Here is a 17,842-nt window from a genome sequence, read left to right as displayed (position 1 = left end):
CTAACCCCGTCAGAATTTTAAATGTTTCTATGAGGTCCCCTCTCATTCTTCTGAACTCCAGTGAATACAAGCCCAGTTGATCCAGTCTTTCTTGATAGGTCAGTCCCGCCATCCCGGGAATCAGTCTGGTGAGCCTTCGCTGCACTCCCTCAATAGCAAGAATGTCCTTCCTCAGGTTAGGAGACCAAAACTGTACACAATACTCCAGGTGTGGCCTCACCAATGCCCTGTACAACTGTAGCAACACCTCCCTGCCCCTGTACTCAAATCCCCTTGCTATGAAGGCCAACATGCCATTTGCTTTCTTAACCGCCTGCTGCACCTGCATGCCAACCTTCAATGACTGATGTACCACGACACCCAGGTCTCTTTGCACCTCCCCTTTTCCTAATCTGTCACCATTCAGATAATAGTCTGTCTCTCTGTTTTTACCACCAAAGTGGATAACCTCACATTTATCCACATTATACTTCATCTGCCATGCATTTGCCCACTCACCTAACCTATCCAAGTCGCTCTGCAGCCTCACAGCATCCTCCTCGCAGCTCACACTGCCACCCAACTTAGTGTCATCCGCAAATTTGGAGATACTACATTTAATCCCCTCATCTAAATCATTAATGTACAGTGTAAACAGCTGGAGCCCCAGCACAGAACCTTGCGGTACCCCACTAGTCACTGCCTGCCATTCTGAAAAGTACCCATTTACTCCTACTCTTTGCTTCCTGTCTGACAACCAGTTCTCAATCCATGTCAGCACACTACCCCCAATCCCATGTGCTCTAACTTTGCACATCAATCTCTTGTGTGGGACCTTGTCAAACGCCTTCTGAAAGTCCAAATATACCACATCAACTGGTTCTCCCTTGTCCACTCTACTGGAAACATCCTCAAAAAATTCCAGAAGATTTGTCAAGCATGATTTCCCTTTCACAAATCCATGCTGACTTGGACCTATCATGTCACCTCTTTCCAAATGCACTGCTATGACATCCTTAATAATTGATTCCATCATTTTACCCACTACCGATGTCAGGCTGACCGGTCTATAATTCCCTGTTTTCTCTCTCCCTCCTTTTTTAAAAAGTGGGGTTACATTGGCTACCCTCCACTCTATAGGAACTGATCCAGAGTCAATGGAATGTCAAAGAGACAGAGAACCACACATAGAGACAGATAGGAGTGAGCATTTTTTTTGTTTTAACTATCAAGTGTTGACTTGCGCAAGTGTCAAGGATTACAAAATGTAGTTTTATTCCTGAGGTTCATATTTTGCTTCAACAAAATAAAATGCGCCTACCTCTGATTTCACGCTTAAATCAGAAAGAAAATCAGATTACATGAGAAATATAGTCCTCTAAAAAAACAAGAACAAACTACCCAATAATGAAACTCTGTGGATGAATAAAAAGATAAAAGTAAAATTGAAACTAAACAAAAAAAGCATATACTAAGTACATGGACAATAAAGGAGATGAGGACAAAAGGGAATATGAAGAGGTTGGGAAAGAAATCAAAAAAACAATTCGGAAAGTAAAAAGAAAGTATGAAATTAAATTATCGAGAAATATAAAAAGAAATAGTAACGTATTTTACAGGTGCATAAATAACAAAACAAAATTCAGGTTAGGATAGGGCCACTAAGGGATACACAAGATAAACTCACAGGTAATGACAGCGAAATGGCAGAAATATTGAACAGTTACTTTGCCTCAGTATTTACCAGGGAGCCCAACAATGTTGGCATGACATTAGAAGAGGAGATCAAAAGATATAAAAATATTTAAGATAGAAAGAGGGACACAGATAACTGATAGATTAACCAAACTTAGAGGGGATAAAACCTCTGGTACAAATGGATTACATTCGCGCATTTTAAAACGAGTAAGGGAAGTCATAGCAGAGCCATTACATATAAATAAAAATTGTTTGGAAAAGGGAACAGTCCTATATTTAAAGCGAGATCAAACAAGTCCAGTGAACTATACAACGGTTAGTTTACCGTCGGTGATGGGACAGATAATTCAATTTTTACTCAAAGGTAAAAAAAATTTAGAAACCAAAAATATAGTAAAGAGTAGTCACCACGGATTTCAATAGGGAAGATCATGCTCGATTAACCTTGCTGAATTATTTGAAGAACTAACAGAAAGACTCGGCAAGGGTAATTTGGATTTTCAAAAGGCCTTCGATAAATTACCACATAGTCGTCACATGTGGATTTAGGGGACAGGTAGCAGAATGGATAGCAAGCTGGCTACAGAACAAAAAAAAAAGTAGGGGCTAAGGATAGCTACTCAGACTGGCAAAAGGGATCGGTGCTGGGACCAATGTTGTTCACAATTTACATTAACAATTTGGACTTGAGAATCGGGAGTACAATTTCAAAATTTGTGGACGATATCAAAATTGAGGGGTATCGTTAACACAAAGAAAGAATGTGACAAGAGGACATTAATAAACTCGCAGAATGGGTGTGGCAAATTAATTTTGATACAAATGTGAGGTGGTGCATTTTGGTAGGAATAATAAGGAGGCTACATTATATTGGATAAGAGTCTGAATATGGTAGAGGAGTAAAGGGATCGAGAGATAGAGATACACAAATCACTAAAAGTAGCCACGCAGGTTAATAAGGCCTTAAAAAAGAAACCAAACACTGGGGCTCTTTTCCAGAGAGATATAATTGAAAAGCAGAGAAGTTATATAGAACCTTGGCTAGACCACACTTGGGAGTAATTGTGCACAGTTCTGAGCTCCATATTATAAAAAGGATATGGAGGCATTGGAGAAGGTGCAAAAATGATTCAAAAGGGTGATACCAGGATATCAGGGAAGGCTGAACAGGCTCTTTTATCTAGAAAAGAGAAGGCCAAAGGGCAACCAGATAGAGGTCTTTAAGACAACAATATGGTTTGATAGGATAGATGTAGAGAAAATGTTTCAACTTGTGGGGATGTTCTAAACTAGAGGTCATAAATATAAGAGAGTCACTAATAAAGCCAATAGGGAATTTAGGAGAAACTTCTTTACCCAAAGAGCAGAACGGTCGACCACACTGACTAGTCGTATAGATGCATTTAAGCAGAAGCTAGATAACCATATGAGGGGAAAAAAATAATAGAAAGATCTGCTGACAGGGTTAGCTGAAGAGGGGTGGGAGGAGGATCGTGTGGAGCATAAAAGCCGGCGTAGAAAAGTTGGGCCGAATGACCTGTTTCTATGCAGTAGACTCAATGCAAGTATGTAAAATGAGTACAGAATTTACCATCTTTGTGGGTTAAGGCATGAAATGAACATTCAGTCTTTATTTAGCACCATGATATGTCATTTCAGTAGCTTGAATCATTCTTATACAACTTTCCTGCCAATTTCAGAATATTTGACTGTGCTTTTGTTTGCCAAAATAAAGTCCTTCAACTGCCTTTGGGTATGAAACATTTGAAAATACACAGTTCACTGAAAGCTTATTATAGAGCATGGGAAATATGACAAAGTTGTACATTGATCGCCAATGACAGGGCAAAGGGGTAATCTTGGTGAGCCTGTTTTCAGAGACTATTTGAACAAAATGCAAAAAAACCCACTTTCCTCTCATTGCAATATCATTATACTGTTTGACTCCAAAGAGACTGCACTAATTGCTGAATAAACATGATAATCACTTTGTTCAGCACAATAGCCCCTGGATACCTTTATGGTTTTCACAGTTTTCTCAAAGAGAAATGGTAGAAGCACTGCAACATACAAAAGTCTTCAAAAATATAAAAAGCAAGTGGCTTGAATGCCGACAGCTTGAAAGCACATTGCAAGCTCTTCATCTCCTGCCCTTATTTGCATCTGTGCATCATGTAACTTTTCTTGGCATGCTGCACTTCTGTTAAATTCTGTCAAAACCAAGCTTGAGCACAACAGACTATGAAAGAAATAAATTATTTTACAGCCCATTATGTACTTTGAAGTGTAGTCACTGTTGTAATGTAGGAAACGCGGCAACCAATTTGCACACAGCAAGCTCCCACAAACACCAATGTGATAATGACCAGATAATCTGTTTTAATGATGTTGGTGGAGGGATCAATATTGGCTAGGACACCGAAGAGCGTGCCCCAGCTTTTTAGAACAATAGGAAGATTGAAACCATCTTATTTGGATTCCAGAAACAAAACACGAATACCGCTGCCTGACTTGATTTTCCTCCCTGGTTGCTGACTCAGTCAAACCAAATTGTGCAACTCTCGTATTTTCAACGGAGTTGAGCTTCAAACCTCACAACTTATCCATTACCAATACTGCTTACTACCAATTTGCACAACAGCCTTGCTTTTGTGTCACCTCCACAACTGCTGAACTGCCAATACATTACCTACAGAATTCACTTCTTTAGTGTTGTTCTTGCTGACTTCCCAAGCTCTGCTGTACACTCACTCACACCATGACCAATACTCAACAGGGCCTAAATTGCCCCTTCCCTTAAGTCTTGTTACCGCCGATTTTGGCCACGCTGTGGAGTGCAATGGCCCCCGATTATCCGTGTAATGGCGCCCATTTTGAAAATTCTGCTCCTGCGGAATCCTGGTGGTGACCTGCTCCCACCTCTACCGTTCCATTGATCTGTCTTAAGCGTGTCATCAGAACACGCACTGATGTTTCCCCCGGATGGTGAAATTCCACCAAAAAAATGTTGCTCCTGCCGCGCGGTGCCAAAAGCAGCTTTTTCTGCCAGTGCACTGAGCTTAGAGTCCTTCTAAAATGTGGTGTGGCTCCCATTAAAGGGAGGACCTATTGCCACATTTTTTTTTTGTCGGCCGACTGCCATGTCGGGCTGATAATTAAGCCTCCAGGTTCGGCTGGGCCACCAACAGGCAACCTGACACCCTCTCTTGGGTGTCAGGTCGCTGGCCCGGCCGAAACCCGCCCTGGTGGCCCAGTGGACTGAACTTAAAGAATCCCACAAGCTCTCCCCTTTAAGTGAAGGGGAGAGCCGTGGTGACACGGCACACTGATGACGTCATCAGCGCTACCATGATATGATCAGCGCTACGCAGATGACTGACAGTGACGGCCATTATACCCGCCCCCAACTTCCGCCCCTCTAGACTGCGAACCTCCAATCACCGCCGCACATTGTCCCCCATTATGACCGACTTCCGATCCGCTGGGGAAAAAAAGCCAAAGAGCGGAATTTCGCTCGAGGCCACCGCGCCGGTAAAATCAACAGAAACAGGGTAGGTGCGCCCCGTTTCCAATAGTGGCCAATTTCAGCCTCAACCTCTCAAATCAGCACCCACTCACCCATCAACTCTTTCCTTCAAAGCATGGAATACAAAATGTTTATCATCCTTTACTAATCTTTCCATATCCTTGCCCCATATTACATTTGCATCCTCCTCCAACAATACGCTCTAAGCTTGGTCCTTCATTTCTCTCACTCTGGCATCTGGTGAATTACCTCCCCCCACTCTCCACTGTATTCTACTCCACCAGTGCTGGCACAGCTTTCAGTTGTCTTGACTCTATTTTCTGCTATCAGTCATCCCTCCTACTTCTTTTTCTATTGCTACATCTGTTTCTCCTCTTCGAAGTGTTTCAGAATGTTTATTACGTTAAAAACACTATATAAAGATAATTGCTGTTGTCACGTAAAATATATATTTCAATGGTATATAAAGCATGTACTATTACTTAAATCAAATAAACCAATATAAATACTTAGGAAACACAGGAATATCCAAGTTAACAGCAAAAATTAAGCTGGGTAAGGTTTACACAATGCTTTGAAGTATGACCTGGTGTTATTTTCTCATCAATAGTTTTCCATAGCAGCTTTTTCTTAAACAACCTGAAATATAGTTAACGGATTAATCCAGAGGATACACCATAGGCACCTGTAGACTCAATGTAGCTTCATGCCAACTGCTGCAAATTTCCCACATCAATCTGTCTGATATGATATATAGTTATACAGTATATTGAGCTAAAGACATTGAAAAAGACAGCATACAAAAGGAATTACCAGAAACTTCTCTTCCTGTTCAAGCCATCGCTGATCCTCCTCCATTTCCTGCTGCTGCCTTATTAACCGTTCTTCCATAACATTTGTTGGGAGCATCTGCCCCATTCCACGCATGTCCAAAGTGCCAGCATCCTGAAAATGTAATGAAACGTTTAAATGCCATGACACATCAGTTCCTGGGCAGAGTCTACTCATGCAGTACAAGATTGAAGCTTTACAGCACTGTTGCAAAATACTGATAACAGTTGCATTTTTGTGCCATCTCCGCCCCTTCCCAAATATCTAATGTAACTGGAGCCAATATAACTTCAGATCCCACAACAAAATGATCAGTAACAACCTTTTATTTTATCTTAACATGACATTTTCAAAATCTATTGCATCACCCCATGTAAAACAACAACAAAAAATGTAACTCGGCCTGCCTTCTAAGAAAAAAAATAAAACTATATATTACATGTGTAAGTGAATTTAATACTGTAATCCAATCACAGCGCTCTTGAGGTAAGGATATAATCTGAACTCAGGAGACTGTATTATTGTTTTACAATTCAATTAGAAGTACTCAATACTTATTTTGTTTGGAACACATTGTGATGAATCTCAAATCCCTGGTTCTGTCCAATTCAAGAGATGTTTTGCAGGCATCTGGATTAGAACTGATTTTTTTTTTCAATCACTCCCTCAAGACTTGATGGTGGCTCTTCAGAAGTAAACATCAATAACCATTGCAATGTTCGAAGGACGACTACAGTAAGCTATAGGAGTATTATTACAATTAAGCTTCACTGCATTGGATACGTTGTTTACACAATTATATTACCTCCAGATTTTGTGGCCAAATTGGAATATCCTGAGGCCTGTGGTGATTCCAGGAATCATGAGCATCTAATACACTCGCCTGCGCAGAATATATACTTCCAGGTATGGGTGAAATTCCATGTGAACCAGTATATCCAGAAACCTGTTAATGCACACAATTGATTGGAATGATCTTCAGTAACTACATCTACAGATTACTTTACCTCAGAGGTGTCAAGCCAACATGGAATTTTAAACATTGGATTCTAGAATCTAGTAGTAGAGTTATATATATTTAGTGGACTGCAATAAAATTACAGTACCATTTTAAGCAAATTAAAGTAGAATGTTAAAAGAAACACACACTTGGAACCTCTTACAATTTTACGTTCTCGGCCAGTTGTTTTTTTTCCTTAAGGGCTGATGTACAAGGTATGTAGTAACACATTATACTTCCATTATGTTGGTAACACACTACAATTGTGATCAGTGGAAGTATTACATTTTCTTTTAGGTATCCTTCATAAGCAAGGGGCAATTAGTGCTGAAAAACTAGACGTGTTTTTCTTGGCCTTTTGTGGAAAGCACGTGTGTGTCTATTATGAATATACCACGACAACCACTATCAATAGAGTAGCCGTTACCACAATAACGTACTCTGTCCTTGGCCTCTTAAGTGTTAGGTGCTACATTTGGGGAAGTTTAGAATTCCATATTCCATTATTTTTTTCTTTATCTCTACTATAGGCTAGATTAAGAAACCCCAACTGATCCATTCACAATCTTTAATAAACATTCTCACCTCTCTCACTGAATTTGGTCCGAGATCAGCTGAAGGCAGTAATAAAGTTACGTCATCACCATGTGTTGCCTTACCAAGGGGGACAACATTTTTAATTCAGTGTTATTTTATTCTAAACATTATAGGTATTTTGTACTTAAAACAAGGTATAGTGTGTTATTTACCTGATAATGATTGTGTTGTACCATGTGTTGTGGACTGGGAAAAAAACCATCACTGGATCTTGGACTTGGGTAGCCTGGTCGACTGGGCTATTGTAGAAGAAAAGAAAAATAAACATCAACAGAAATACACTAATTATTCACTGTTACAGCTGAACACAAAGAGCCAAGTACTAGCACAGCACAGATAATGAGGGGTCAGGTACATAATGTGTGCACTAAGTGTGAAAGAAAATTGGTTATTTCAGACAGTTAGGCAGGGATGTAAATTTTGATACATACAGCTGGAATATTCCATGTTTGGCCTATAAGGCTTCAGGTTACTTTGTGTAAATAATATTTCTATAATTTTTGTAAATTTGAGGATCAGCCATAAGTAAAATTTTCATTAAATGCAGTTAAGCAGAGACACCATCCTCTGCAATTATTCAGTGCAGTGGTAGGCAAATTTAACCCTGTTAAATGCAGTAATAATTCTTGCTCAAACTACAGAGTGACGAGGTTCAAAAAGGATAATTTTCAAACTGTGCTATCTTTAGTCGTTTTTCTGCTGAAGCTCACAGAGGCTAACAAGAAAGGAATGCAGTGTATTTAAAGTAATTTTATTAAAACAATCATACATTTAGAATGTATGTGTTTTAAAGTATCATGCAAGATATTGAATGGTTTCTTTCAGCATGCTAAAATATAATTTACTACTGAGATAGCCTAAAAAGGTCCTCCAAAGGAGCCTATATTTTAATGATAAGATGGAGCCAACATTTATTACCAGTAGGCTTTCCAAAGAATAGAGTTCTCATCTAGCTATTTTTAAAAAACTGCTGCAGAACTGGTAAATAGTTTTAACCACAATATTTTAGCTGTGCTTTTTCAACAATAAAACAATAACTTGCATTTATATAGCACCTTTAATGCATCAATATGTCCCATGGCACTTGACAAGAGATGCAATCCACAAACATGAACAGCAAGGCATAGAATGAGAGATTATGAGGAGTGATCAAAAAAGTTGGTCAAAGAGGTGGGTTTTACAGAGGGTTTTTAAGAAGGAGTATGTGCCCGTAGCGGGAGACAATGGCTTTGGTCTTCCCAATGTTTAACAGGAGGAAACTGTGCTCATCCAAGACTTGATATAACTGGATACACGGTGAATTCTTCAATTTATAATACGGAATAAAATTGGTCGTCGTGCTGCTAAAACTCAGATCTGACAATGGCCAACAATCTCAAAAACCCAGCAAGGGAGAGAGGGATGGAGGGAACTTACATTTATAGCATCTCATCAATCCTCAGGATGTTCCAAAGTGTTTTATAACCAATTTTGGAAATGCGGTCACAATTGTTAGGTAGTGAAATGCGCCAGCCAATCTGCTCACAGCACGATCCCAAAAACAGCAAATAAATTAATAATGGCTGATAAACAGCATGTGATTTACTAAAGCTACCACAACCCTCGATGCATTACCCATTTGAAATACAATTTCAGCTCGTGTTATTTTACACTGAATGTAATGCTGGAGTTTGTGGGGCAGTTTTATTTTCTCTTGCAAGTTTTTTTTTTGTTTAGTTGTGGTCATCATGGCAAACAGTGACAAATGCAAGGCAGTCTTAAATAATCAGCTGATCTGCAGTTAAGTGTCATTCTATCATGTGATTACAACTATAGTGATACCATGTTTAAATTTACTGCACATCACAGAACTGTGCACCTTGAATCTAAGCCAATGATTACATAAAAGGCTCATAGGATTTCATAAGCAATGTTGGCAAAAACCTCAAAACCACTATTAAATTCATCACCCATGGCAAGGCACACTGGGTGAAGAGAGGGGAGAATCGGGCAGGGTGTATAACGGCAGTCGATTCGTTATCACTCGTTTAGTGGCCCTGCTGAAGTTGAATTCTAGCTTCGCGGAAACATAATGAAATGCAGTCTTCACGTTAAGTGGGTTGGAGGGAGGGGATAATTGGACCAAAGCAGGTAGATAGGATTCAGTTCCCAATTAAGTCATACATTCTCTCCTTGTTTTCATGTTTCCATTATAATTGTCCACATGCCTATGTACACGTTAGGTGGCAATTACACCCTCCTCCAATGGAGACTTTTGCAGCAATGCCACCGGCAGGAGATTGCAATGACAATATGGAAAATTTACATAGGCATATTATAAATGTGGACACAGGAGTTTATAATGGCACAAGGTTATAGAAAGTGTGTGTGGTCTTGAGATTTTTAATATAATAATCAATATTCTACACTAGATGCATTAAAATAATTACAATAGTTTATACCTCGCTGCTGCATCTGTGCCTGCATACACACCAACTATCACTTTGGAAATACATATGTATTGAAAACTCAACTAGATCTCCCATGGAAATGCTCAGGAACTTTTATGGATCCAGCTAAGCAAATACAGTAAATTAATCTTTAAAATAACAATTTTTAAAAAGTACAACACAATCAAGTCTGCAAACTTAAAGGAAGAAAAGGGTTTCAAATGAAGACCGGGGGGGCCTTCTGGCCCAGGACAGCAACAGCACCTGGGGCCGGCGGGGGGGGGGGGATTTAGCCCAGGATAGCAGCAGCACCGGCACCTGGGGCAGGGGGGGGGATTTAGCCCAGGATAGCAGCAGCACCGGCACCTGGGGCAGGGGGGGGGGTGGCCTTTTGGCCCGGGAGAGGAGCGGCGTTTGCTTTACCTTCTAGTCTAAGCCCTTCAGTGCGTCCCTCGTTACCCTGGCAACCTCAGTTTTTGGCGCAGACCTTAAGCTCCACCCACAGAGCTTAAGGACAATCCGTGTTGTTCCAAATTCAAAGTTTATTCCGGCGAAATTGGAACTTTTTTTTAAACCGCAGTCGGGCCACTAAAAAAAAAATTGGACATACCTCTACAACTGCGCCAAAAATTGGCCATGTGGAAAATTGGCCCCTCTATCTCTATCCTATTAAATCCCTTAGTCATTTTGAAAACCTTGATCAAACCTTTTGCCTAAAAATGAACATCGTAGAACTGATGGGATCTGACCAAGGCTCTGTACAACTGAAACATCCTCACTTTTCAATTTCAAGATAAAGACCAACATTCTGTTCGCCTTCTGATTACTTTTGTACCTGTGCACTAGCTTTTAATGATGTGTGTATTTGGACATCCAAATTCCTTTGCTCCTCCACAACTCTTGGTCTCTCACTATTAGGAAAATATTCAGATTTATCTCTGATTCAAAGTGGATGACCTCACACTTCCCCACATGTAACTCCATCTGCTATAGTTCTGCCCACTCACTTAGTCTATGTCCCTTTGTAAAATCCTACTCCCAACTTATTGTGCCTCCTAGTGTCATCTGCAAACTTGGATATTCAGCTCTCTATTCCTTCATCCAAGTCATTAACATATATGGTGGAACACTGAGGCCCTAGTAAAGATCCATGGGTCATATCCTGTCAATCAGAGAACAAACCCTCTATCCCTATTCTGTCTCCCACCTCTCAATCAACTACCAACCCATGTTACAAGGTTAACTCCAATTCCATGCGCCATAAACTTGCGTTAATAATCTCTTGCATGGAACCTTTTCAAATGCCTTCTGGATATCCATATAGACAAAGCAGTACATACAACACAGACATTTTGGGCCCAAATTTGCCCAGGAGCTGCTCTGTTTTTTTTGGAGCAACTTGATTTTTCTGCAATATCTTAAAAATCCCCATTCTGCACATTTAATTTGCGCCAGTGTAAGTGAGTTAGTTAGGATTTTTTTTTAAGTTTATTTTTTTCCCAAAAGCGGGTGTTACCAGCCACCTACGTCTGTTTTGACCATTTAAGCCAGTTTGGACAGCTAATAGTTGCTCCAAACTAACTTAGGCCAGCGTATGTGGCCACTTGTGGCCGCACAGAAAACCCTTGCGGAGAGTTAAGAAGTCAGCGCAGGTAGCCAGATATTGGGGGGGGGGGGGGGGGGGGGAGGGGGAAGCACAGAGAACCTTTGCAAAGCACTAAACACCTTTCACAACAACATTCAAGAAGTATAAAAACCATCAATAATAAATAAATAAATAAATAAATAAAACTTAAGTCCAACCTTCATATCAAAATTCTCCTCCTCTCCCCCTCCCCCCCATCAATCAAAACAAAGCACAACCATCAATAAGTAAAAAATAAAACTCAAGTCCTACTAGGCCGGGAAGTCAGCGGGCCGGGCCGGCCGGTCCAGGAGGCCACTCTGCCGGGGATAGGGGCGGGAGAACGGACCGACTCAAGAAGGCACCGGCAAGCCCTTCAGCCAGAGCTAGAGGTGGGAGAACGCACCGACTCTCTCTCCAAGGGACTTCACTGCACTTCTCCGAGGACCGGACTTCTGGCTGGGGTCAGGAGCTATTGCGCATGCGCGAAACCTCCAGTGCGCATGCGTCGAGCTGCCGGCACGGTTTTTCGCACAGGGCCCTAGCCCCGCCCCTAATGGACAGACCACACCGCGCTAAGCCATGGGAGAGGCCACAGAGCGGGGAGAATACAGAGGTAGATTTTCGGCGCAGCGAAAAAACCGGAGGGCCAAATTTGGGCCCTTAGTAACTGAGAAAGTAAAAAAAAGACAGTACAGACAGACTTAAAAAAATATCCATACAGATTTGCAAAAATACTGTGAGATAATTATAACGTTTATAATTTCCAAACACTGTAGAAGAGAACAGTGATTTCCAGAAGGCAGAAAGCCCTCTATAATTCAATAATCTGCAAATTTATTCTGCACAATGACTGATAAAAACTTACTAGTTAAAGTTCGTAATTGAATAGACATTACAATATGGAAAAAGGCTGTTCGGTTCAACCAGTCCATGCTGGTGTTTATCCTCTAATGAGCAGTAGCTGAATCACACAAGCTTGCCCTGTTCCCAAATCCCTTTGTTCTCTTTTCCTTCAACCACCCATCTAACCTAGTGTTAAATGTTGGCATGACCCCTCCTTCAATCATTACCTCTGACAGTGTATTCCACAGCCTCACAACCTTAATTATTGCAAAACCTAGTATGCAAGTCAGCCTATTATTACTATTGCTTTCTTCGGTAAAATTCCTGCACACTGCAACCCAAATTTAGGAGTAGAACATGTACAAATTAAAGTATGCACTGCATGCATTTTTTAGCAACAGAACAGTATAGTGCTGATAATGCCACATTTATGGAAAATAATTTTCCTTTATGTTAATCACTTTCCTAACGAGCTCCCAGGCGCTGTGTGATATCCATCAACAAATCAATGCAATAAAACTGGTTGTAGTCCAAGCTTGTCTGCCTTACTGTTTTCTACATTACAACAGTGACTGCACTTCAAAAGTACTTCATTGCTGTAAAGCGATTTGGGATGTCCTGAGGTTGTGAAAGGCACTATATAAATGCAAGTCTTCCTTTCTTTAATATACCAGTTCTACTACCAGTGATCAACACTGCACATGTATGTTTTGTTATTTACAACACACAATTATTGGAGATTAAGAACATTGAAGGGTGGATTAAGAGTGATGCAGAAGTGAATATGCATTTTTTTGGTGGTGGCAGTGGAGACAGAAGAGTAATGAGTTGTATCTCCATTTTTGTTAAATGGTAGAATAGGGGTCACTATATACTTGAATATGAACAATTCAACAAATTACAAGGTTCTATTTTTCCTTTTTTATACTAAAAAAAAAACCCCAAAAAAAGTGCTAGAGTGAGAATATTTCCTCTCCTTTTCTTTGTCTCCTGTTGCCACACAATACTGGGCTTACATCAACAATTACTTGCATTTATATAACGCCTTTCACATAGTAAAAGCTAAGAGGGAAACTACATGTTCACAGGCCTCTGTTAATGCTCTGCTCAAATGACCACTTGGGTGGAGGTGGTGAGGGCAGCCTTCACCTTGATGCCCTCACACCATGGTATGCTGAGACTGGGATATGGAGAATTATCTTACCCTTCCATGTTACATTGCATACTGGCCTCAAGACATTGTTTTATCTTTTTTTTTTAAAAAGAAATCATGTACCGAGTAATGCACACATTTATTGCATTATTGGTTTTTTTAAAATGTATTTGTTTATGGGAAGTGAGTGTAGTTGGCAAGGCCAGCATTTATTGCCCATCTCCAATTGCCCTCGAGAAAGAGGTGGTGAGCTGCCTTATACAACCGAGTGGCTAACTAGGCCATTTCAGATGGCAGTTGAGATTCAACCACTGGAGTCACATGTAGGCCAGACCGGGTAAGGATGGCAGATTTCCTTCCTTAAAGGATATTAGTGAACCAGATGAGTTTTTACAACAATCCGGTAGTTTCATGGTTACCATTACTGATACTAGTTTTTTATTCCAGATTATTTAATTAACTGAATTAAATTCCCCAGCTGCCATGAAGGGATTTCAACTCATGTCTATGGTTCATTAGTCCAGGCCTCTGGATTACTGGTCCAGTGACATAACCACTATGCTACCGTACCCAACAAATGCATAATTGGTTTAAATTCGTATGACATATAGCAATAACTTTGAAGCAATTACTTCCGTGCTACACTCTGGTGACATGTCCTCACAGACAAAGACATTCAAATCCAAATCAAATTCACTTTTGAGTGAACTAGTTTAGTGAACAAAAGGCATAAATGACAAAACTGTACCTGCACTGCTTTATGAATATTTTTCATTCTGCACAAATGACACTATGAATAAAAGTGCATTCAGCCTTCTACAGAAAGCATCAATCCACTACTGAGATTTGTATTCTCCCCTCAGTGGTTATCTTTACACAAGTTCAAGTCTAGAAATCACACAGTATGGTTCACATTTCTTGCTGGAAGTAGAATGACCATGAGTAATTTTTCATTTATTGATTGAGATGTGCCATTTTTAGACCTGAAATTAAATAGGTAACTAGTCCTTCAAGGATCTGACCAAGATCTCAAAATGGTGCCCTCTGGAACCTCGGCCAAGTTAACTCATCATCCTTTATGTTTGAGGCCAAGTGCTGAATGATGGCAGACTACTTGACAATGGAGTAGATCAAAGCAGAATCCATCCCGTCGTTCACCTGACATCCATAAATGCATACTTTCTTGGAATGACTGGATATCAAACAGAAGTAGGAGGCTTGGCTGATTTGCATCCCTCCCCCCTCCTTAATCAAGAGCTGCTGAGGTCAATTCCAACACCACAATCTCCCTTGCTAAGATCAGTTGGTTCAGCATAGACCAGAACTACTCCCCACCAACTGACTTCAGCAGGCAAAAGGACAGACTCTATTGCTCACTGATAACACAAAGTACTGGCATTGTTTAAAAATAATTTTCAAATATTCAAATATACTAATTGACATTCAGAAAAGTGGATTTTGGTGTCCAGTTTTGCCTTAAACATTCATGTTCTCTCATTCATTTCTGTAACTTTCAGATAAAACTTTTGCTGCTACAGGTACAATCATAAGCTGCTGTCACTGCCAGTATCTGTGTCATATATAGAGAAAGAAACTCCATTATACCATATATATTATACACATGCACCACACATCTAGGCATGGCAATTTTACATTCCATTAATAGCTTTCGTGCTGATAGGAAAAAAACTGATCAAGTTGCACATATGAAAACACAAGTTCAAGAGAAAAATGACTGCTATCAGTTTTGTAGGATGAGAAAGTAGGAAGGAGTGATGAAAGATATATGATTGCACAAAAAGACTAGCATTTAAAATAAGGAGGAAGTTACAGATCTTACAACAGATTCTCTGTGAAAGGGAAGACCATATTGAACATGCTGGTTTAGACACTTAGTTCATCCACTGCATCCAGAAAGAAATAATTGTTAGCATGGATGTTACTCAAAGAAATTGGTAAGTATTTACATCGTTTTCAGAAGTTTTCTTTGCAAAGAAAAAAAAACAATGAAAAGACTTTGTCAATTGGTTAAAATTGTTGCTGCATTATCACAACTGAGAAACATGGACAAACCAAATTCATGAAGTTTCTCCAAAGCAACCTCACACCTATTTAAAGAGCTGTGTAAATGTAGTACTCATCAAGGTGAAGGATACAAGTGTGATCCATTTTGAGCACTCCCGGGTTATGTGTACAGGTGTTAATTCCTGGATTCTTTTACCTCAATCTGGTTCAGTAAAATACCACAATTAACTGCAGAGTGAAGTTCGCTCTTCACTGCTGCAACAATATGCCTCATCACCAACTTCAGAACAGTGCAACATTTTACCCTTTCCCACACCAGCTATTCTGTGACTTGCCAATTTAGTGCCAAATAGGGGCAGTTATCTGGCTATGTCCACCAGGAAAAAGAGAAAGACTACTAAACTCACTTTATATAGGGCACTTAGTCAACAGAGGAGATACACATTCCATTAATCTGGGCTGGATATGAATCCAGATCTGAGCGGTGAAAGGCCAGTGTCTAACTCACTACACCACCCAGTTCTTTCCAAAGCTTTGATTATGATATATTTATTATTTAGAGAAGTTCTTGTCAGTACATTTTGAATGTAGAACCATGTATGGTGAAAAAAAAGGGGCGCTGTGCCACTGAGTGGTAGCAAAGAGGTTTGCATCCACAATTTTACCACATAATGGGCTCCTGATCTCAGTGCACCATTGTGGAGACATCATACAGAGGTGAAGTGCTTCTCTGTAGAAAGTGAGGAGAGAAAATTGTTCTCATGTACCCTCTTGACATCTGGGCTGAAAGAGAAGGAAAATGAACCAAAATGCTGACTTTTTAAAATGAGCTAGGTCATTGAAATGAAAAGGATTTCTGTTAAAGTGCATTACTCCTACCCAGTATGTGCACCAAATGTAGAATTTAAATGTGTCATCAATTACCAACACTGCCTTTCACTATTTAGCTCATTTATGTCCAGCGTTAGCTACATGACAGTCTCTGTGTTGGTCTTTTCTCCCTTTGCACAGTGAATCCTAACCATTGCTTCTCCCTGGTCTCTTCTCCATTCTCCAGACATCAGTTGTCGCTGCAGATTTATGTTCAGCCTGTCAAAATAAAGGGGCAGCGGACGAGCAGTCTGTCGGTAGGCTGAAGGGGGCAGAGAAGGCCTGCGCCGAGGCCGCATAGGAAGAAGCCTGTCAGAAGCAGACGCAGTGAATGGATGCTCGTAAGCTTTTGATGGCTGTTCTAGACATAAACAAAACTTGGTGTTGCGCTGGGAGAACTCAGGAAAAGACAGACTTTCCAAGCTAAGACTGTGTTGTAAAGGTGGCCGACGGGCTGGCTGCAGACAGACACACAAAGCAGATTAAAGCAGAAAAGCAGCATGTATCAGTGCAACATAAATGTGAGATTATTGTGATTATTATGGATGACAAATGAACACACAAACCAAAATCGAAGACATGCTCCATGAAAAGCACAGACAGCACAATCAATTTGAGACTGCAGTTTAAGCAAAAATTATGTTCTACAAATAAAATTTAACACCATAAACATTAGATATTTCTAGAAGAGAAGGGACTTAAAGTGTCACCTTCTTTAATCCTAATGATAAAATATTAACATTTTCAGTACATACTATAACAAATCACAAATGCAGGCCAAGTGTGGTCATTTGGGTTTATATATAAAATACTCAGCTCACTGAAAGGCAAGTTATTTCATAGTACAAGAGTCGTATTAAAATAAAATATCTGTCAAATAAAAAGATCATAAACATGAAATATTGTTGATAAAAAGAGATGCTTGACAATATACTCTGGACTTACTTTGTACCTTCACATACTGGTTAGTTTTGATTTACTTTTTCAAATAAATGCTTTTGATGTGCTACAATTGGGCAATGGAAATGAACTTCAAAGGCGAAGTACTGTCATCGTGGTACCAGTGTATAAAGGTAATATCTAGCTAACTTAGTTTGAATTGGATTCTTTTGGCAGATAGCTCATGGCCTTGCTAACAAGACACTGCACAATTCAAAACTAATCTATGCATACCATGTCATCCACCAAATCATTTTTGATCTCAAGGAATATTTTCTCAACTTTGTGACAATCTTTAAATGCGAGGGAGATATATATTGAAACT

General features: G+C 40.0%; 1 protein-coding gene across 13 annotated transcripts in view; it reads right to left on the bottom strand.

Moving 5' to 3' along the window:
- The window catches only part of LOC139277362 (focal adhesion kinase 1), a 759,656-nt gene that overhangs the window by 63,379 nt on the left and 678,435 nt on the right, over positions 1–17,842 (bottom strand). For 11 of the 13 annotated variants that reach the window (XM_070895775.1, XM_070895782.1, XM_070895811.1 and 8 more), the window contains 3 exons: positions 7,784–7,870; positions 6,840–6,980; positions 6,017–6,148 (listed from right to left, as the gene is read on the bottom strand). In XM_070895775.1, coding sequence (XP_070751876.1) covers positions 6,017–6,148; positions 6,840–6,980; positions 7,784–7,870 — 360 coding nt within the window. The remainder of the gene's footprint in view (positions 1–6,016; positions 6,149–6,839; positions 6,981–7,783; positions 7,871–17,842) is intronic. The other 2 variants (XM_070895766.1, XM_070895802.1) reach the window with 1 other exon arrangement.

The sequence above is a fragment of the Pristiophorus japonicus genome, chromosome 1 (assembly GCF_044704955.1).
Source record: "Pristiophorus japonicus isolate sPriJap1 chromosome 1, sPriJap1.hap1, whole genome shotgun sequence".
NCBI lineage: Eukaryota > Metazoa > Chordata > Chondrichthyes > Pristiophoridae > Pristiophorus > Pristiophorus japonicus.
Note: the sequence above shows the minus strand (reverse complement) of the source record. Positions and strands in the feature narration are given on the sequence as shown.